This window comes from Thalia democratica, chromosome 6 (genome assembly GCF_965202585.1).
Source record: "Thalia democratica chromosome 6, ktThaDemo2.hap1.1, whole genome shotgun sequence".
NCBI classification, from domain to species: Eukaryota; Metazoa; Chordata; class Thaliacea; order Salpida; family Salpidae; genus Thalia; species Thalia democratica.
The window spans coordinates 4,468,569-4,474,284 of NC_139170.1; the positions used below are offsets into that span (position 1 = coordinate 4,468,569).

Here is a 5,716-nt window from a genome sequence, read left to right on the forward strand (position 1 = left end):
TTCATTAAATATTTGCTCATGCTTTTTTGTTAAAAAGTCTCCTTAAAATTTTTATTTAAATGATTGTTAAAGTTTTTATTTCTTAAAACTTTTAAAAATTATTAAAAATTAAATAAATAAAAAGTAAAAATTTAAAGATCAAAAATTTTTAATGTGTTGAAATAAAGTCTTTGAAAAACAAAAAAAATTATCATATATTAAATTTTTTTTTTTAAAAAGAACATAAAAGTTATCAAATTTGTTTTATAAGAGTGTTATATATGAAAAGGGAGTCTATCATTTCTAACCAGATCACTTCTTACCCGATCATTTCTAACCAGATTACTTCGTTTCTATTCAGAATTGTTTTATTTCAATCAGTGAAAGTATGTATATTTGCAGATTTTATGGATTAGTTTCAAAAACAAACTTAACATTACAAAACTGTTCTTATATTAAAAGTTAAGTCAACATAGTTTCAAAGAAAACTCTGTGTTTTTAATAGTTTTGCGTAAAACAACTTCATATTGAATCAAATTACTTTTCTATTTTGACTTTATTTTTGTGCACATCTACTCATTTTAAATAGCCTTATTCAAGCTTTAAATATTTCCAAAAATACCAAACGTATTTATTGATAAACCTAATAAATATTCAAAAATATTAAATCAAAACTAAATATAATAAGTTTGTATGTAAAGTCTAGTGACGTCAATACTCATGCTAAAATATATTTTATTTTCTTTTTTTAATGTGTTTTTTGTCCTACAGCGTTTCCGAACAGAAATTTCTGTAGTAATTCTAACAGTAGTGATTTTTTTTGAAGTAAAACACAATGCTTTCTGTTGTCTTTTAGTTAATATTTACGTTTTAATATATGTTTTTAAAAACAATCAATTAAGCTGCAAAAATTTGTCTAGATTCATAAAATAAATATATTAATTACATGCTTCAAGTAATTTCTTTTGATATAGATGTTATTTTTATATCAGATAACAAAATTCTGATTATTTACTGAGTATACAGCTAATTTTTTAGAGAAAAATAAAAGCTTTGCGTTTAGGTTTTGTAATTCAATTAATTAGTTTTTGATAAACAAAAATGTTTTAAAATTAAAATAAAAATCATAAACAAGTAGTTTGCAAAATAATTTTTTTATTTGTTTTAATATACCATAAAACAAGGCATATACGGATACGAACTAATATGCTTACTTTTTAAAGGTTAATCTACAGCTATTCGACAGCTGTTTTAAGTTGTAAATTATCCCTAGCTCTACTGAGATATACTAGTGTTTTCAAAAGCTTCATAAAATCCTGAGTCTGTGGAAAATGTTTACTCAAAGCTTCTGATATAAAACAAAATGTTTGAAAGATAAATTTTTAAAGGTCAATTTTTTCTAAATTAACAAAATTTACAAAAAATTAAACTTCTCCCTTATCTTGAAATCAGTTTATTGAAGGTCTTTAGGGGATAGCATTTTTTTAAATGTTACAAAACGTTTGTAGATGAGCAGATTTGAAGAATACCATTTTAGAAGTAATTTAAACTTAAACAAATTTAAAGTTAATCAAATTTGTCTTTTAGACTAAAAAATAGCTGAAAAAGGTTTGAAAGTTGCTTAAAATTTATTCACGATCTGACTGAACAAGTTTTAAAATAACTTTCAACAAAAATTTATTAATTTTTTTACTCTTTGGTTGACAGAATAACAATATTTGGGTTGTTTATAATCTAAGCACAAATAAAACTACTTTTACTAAAAAATTTAAGTGTACTTCAATAGAAAACTTTTTGTTTAGTAAGATTAATCCTGTTATCGAAGTATAAACTTTATTTATTATTGGTTTTATTTTACTTTTAATTATTTTTTTTTTCGTCATTAATTTTATTAAATTATGTATTTTATTAAACTATGTATGCTATCGTTATAATTTATTATGTATTTATTTTTACTTAATTAGTAGTTATTCATTGCTACTTTTATTACAACTTGTTTATTCATAAATCATTATCACCATAAAATTGGTTTAAATTGATGGTTTGTTTACAAAATGTTACCATTTATCCTCGTTGAAACACAATCACAATTGTTATTATACTGCGGTACATTACGTAGCTATGTTCTTTTTGAGTCTAAATTCTTATGAAATTTATGAATCAAAACAAAAATTCTAATAATAATTTTAATCAAAGCCGGTACACAATAATTTTTACGCACCGAATCAGTATATTTAGTGTTCGAAAGTTGTGTCTAACTTTTCAAATATTAAATAAACATAGTTGAAAACAAAACAAATTAAGAAGGAAAATCAGAACGTTAAAGAATAAAATAGAACATTCTATTGTTCTCTTTGTAACAACTTGCGCTGTTTTTTCTTACTTTTCTCTTAAAGAAATGCTTAAGTTGAGTAAGACGCGATTTTCTGGGCAGTTAAGTTTTTAGCTTGTATTGATATAAGATCCTTTTAAAAGGTTGTGTCCGCCTCATACTTCTTGTTCGAAGGCGACTGTTTTTTATATTAACTTGTGAATTGAAGTAGCTCATTTGTATATTTTGTTATCATGTTAACGCAGTTTATATTCATTTAAATAGAGTTTTGTGTTTCTAGACTTGATTTCTTTATATACAATTGGTTAAGCATTCTAACAATCTAACTATTTAATTAATCTAAGCTTAAAAGATAGTCTAAGTTTAGTTCGCAATTCATTAAGTCGACTTAGCTAAATAACTTAGCTAAGTCATATCTAAACATTTAAATAACATCACCGATATATTTATACTGCGCACGGAGTCAGATAATAACCAGTATCGCGCGTATAAGTAACATTATAAGTAAATCGGGATCGTTAAATCTTCTTTTCTTTTTGATTTAAGGTTGCACGCATGCGCCAGTATCCTTCCCCACGCTACGCCATTAGATTATGTATAAATTAAACACAAATTTTTAAATATAAAACTTAGTTTTTATATTACTTGTTGCAGCTAGGTATTATGGTTAATTAGTATTTACGTCAGCAGTTTTATTTAAAGCATCATAAGATATTCCAGCGGTTCTTAACCTTTTTTTAATGATTTACCTCTTTAGGTAATTAAGGTAATAACCAAGTTTACCCCAATATACATAACGATGTTTAACTAAGAAAAAAAAATATTCTTTTTAAACTTTAAACTAATTGAAACTAAAATATTGTAAAGTTTTTGCCACACGATGACCAATGGGTTTTTATAAACAAGTTGTTTTTACCGTTTTTACACTTTGGGATAAATTTGTCCCAGGTTAAGAATCGCTGATGTAGACAAATGGCTAAGTTTAATATACAACTTTAATTCAAGTGAAAAATTATTTTAAACTTTTTCCCTCGAATGTTAAACCGGAATAATACCTTATTTACTTTCAACGTCAATTGTAATAAATTTACTGAGCACGATTTTATTTAGATAAATTCTTATTAACATGGCATAACAAAATATCATTAACTTTGCAAAGTAGTGTTTAAGTTTAAACATTTCTAAGCTAATTTAAAGTTAAACACAGTATGTTAGCCATTTTGTTTGTTTTTTTAACCAATTTAGCTACTTGTTTTAGCTAGTTTATTGCTTGCTAGTTGAAGCAATTTTATCACAAAATAAACTAAATACCAAAAGTATGTCCACCAAAATTTAAATTTTTACTACTAAAATTAAGATTACGGTTTTAAAAATACTATAAGTTAGAAAAACTAGTTTATGACTTTTTGCAAAAATAACTTTATTTGTAAATATAAACAACAATAAAAAATGAGGACTATTATTTAGTTTAGAGAAAACCAATTATTCTTACTAAACATAGTTATTAAATAAGGTCTTTTATAAAAACTTAAAATTTTATGTTTTTCGCCATTTTTAATCAAAAAGTTATTACTTATAAAAAAACTTCCACACGTAAAAAGAAAAAGGAAAACTTAATATTTTTCAATGTTTTATGTTCAAATACAAATTTTTTTTACCGTTATGAAAAACTTTTAGTAAATTATTACAGTAGACTAAAACAACAAATTTATCAGACTAAAGTCATAATCATTAAAATAATGAAATTATTATATTAGATTTTCACATTACTTTTAGAAAAATATTCTGCAATTTTTTAAAACTGGGGTACTTTAACACAAGAAAAATCATGAATGTTTTTTATAAAACTACATGATTCTTCTGACCATTCATCTTTTTCAACGTCATATAGTAAAATTTCTCCTTGTTTAAAAACAAAAAGTTTGTTTTCTATTGACAGAACTTCAATTGGAGTTAACAAATTTCCGCTAACGGATTCGTTTGCAATTTTTAATAAATTAAATTTATTACAAGTTGTATCATAAACTTCACAAGTTTTTTTGGATCCCCCAACAATAAAAAGCTTGTTTTTAATAGCAACTGATTTGTGGAGATATATACTTTCAACCATGTTAGGCATGTTTGTCCATGTATCAGCTATATGATCATAAGCTTCTACATCGTTTAGCATAAGACCAACAGAAAGATTATATCCACCAGAAAAAACAATCTTTCCTTCGAATGTAGCACATGACGCTGCAACACTTGCTTGGTTCATATCAGCTATTCTTTCCCAAGTGTTATCTTTAGTACAAAATTTATAACATGAACTAACAATTACTCCACAACCTATGAACCCTCCTAAATCATAGACGTTATTCATAAAAGAACACGCACAAAAATCAATACGTTCATCAGGCATTGAACCTATAACTTTCCAAGTGTTATCAGTAATCGAGTACTTTTCAATAGATGTTATGCAATTTCCATTATAGTTTAGGCCACCAAAAACATAAATACTTTCTTTTAAACAAAGTACTTTAGATTTCTTTCTTCTTGTTACCATTGATGGCAGAGTTTTTAAATTTTTAAAGTCGGTTGCTTTCATACTATATACCTCTTTAACAATTCTAGAGTTATTACTATATTCACCTCCACAAAAAATAATGCTAAAATTCTTTTGGTTACAGTACCTACTGGTAATCTTAGACTTGTTTAAGTTGAGCTCTTCAACTTTTTCTGTTATCAATTTGTTCAAGTTAAGAAAATCATTAGTAAAAGACGAAGTTTTGTTCGAAATGTATTTCACTGCAGGAGCTGATAGCAATGATAGACGAACTTTATAGAGAAGATCTTTCGCATATTTACTTCGGTCTTTATCATGGCACAACCACAAAACTATTGCGTTGTATACTTCTATTTCTGAATCTATGTTTAGTTCACTACTCGACAAAATTTTTAAAACATATTTGAAATCCAACTCCACAAATGAAGTAGAATCGACAAACATTGGAAAACAACGTTCAATAATTTCCAAAAGTTTTTTTGACCCAATTGACCAATTAAACAGTTGTGAGAAATAATAAAGAACCGCAACACTTTTTATATTAAGTTTACTTTCAATAAGTTTGTATTTTTTTCCTCCTTCGTCTTCAACTAACATAACTTTATCATCCTTCAAAGATTGTAACAGTCTTCTGATGGCTGATTTCATATTCCCTAGAGTTTTATACTTAAGAATTAATCAAAATTATTTTACACCTATGCTTTAGATTTAATACATTTTTAAGTTGACTGTTTTACTTCATAAAAAGATTATTATAATACTTAGTATAGATTTACACGATTTTATATTTGTAAGTTTGTTTAAATTTGATAGACAACTTTATTTGTAACCAACTATATAAGTTTTTTTCTACTCAATAA

At 25.4% G+C, this 5,716-nt stretch overlaps 1 protein-coding gene across 1 annotated transcript; it reads right to left on the minus strand.

Annotated features, from left to right (window-relative positions):
- Positions 1-4,106: 4,106 nt before the first annotated feature.
- On the minus strand, positions 4,107-5,504 carry LOC145838144 (kelch-like protein 38). The gene has a single exon (XM_082945692.1). The coding sequence runs from the start codon at positions 5,502-5,504 to the stop codon at positions 4,107-4,109; it is 1,398 nt and encodes a 465-aa protein (XP_082801818.1).
- Between the last annotated feature and the right edge of the window lie 212 nt (positions 5,505-5,716).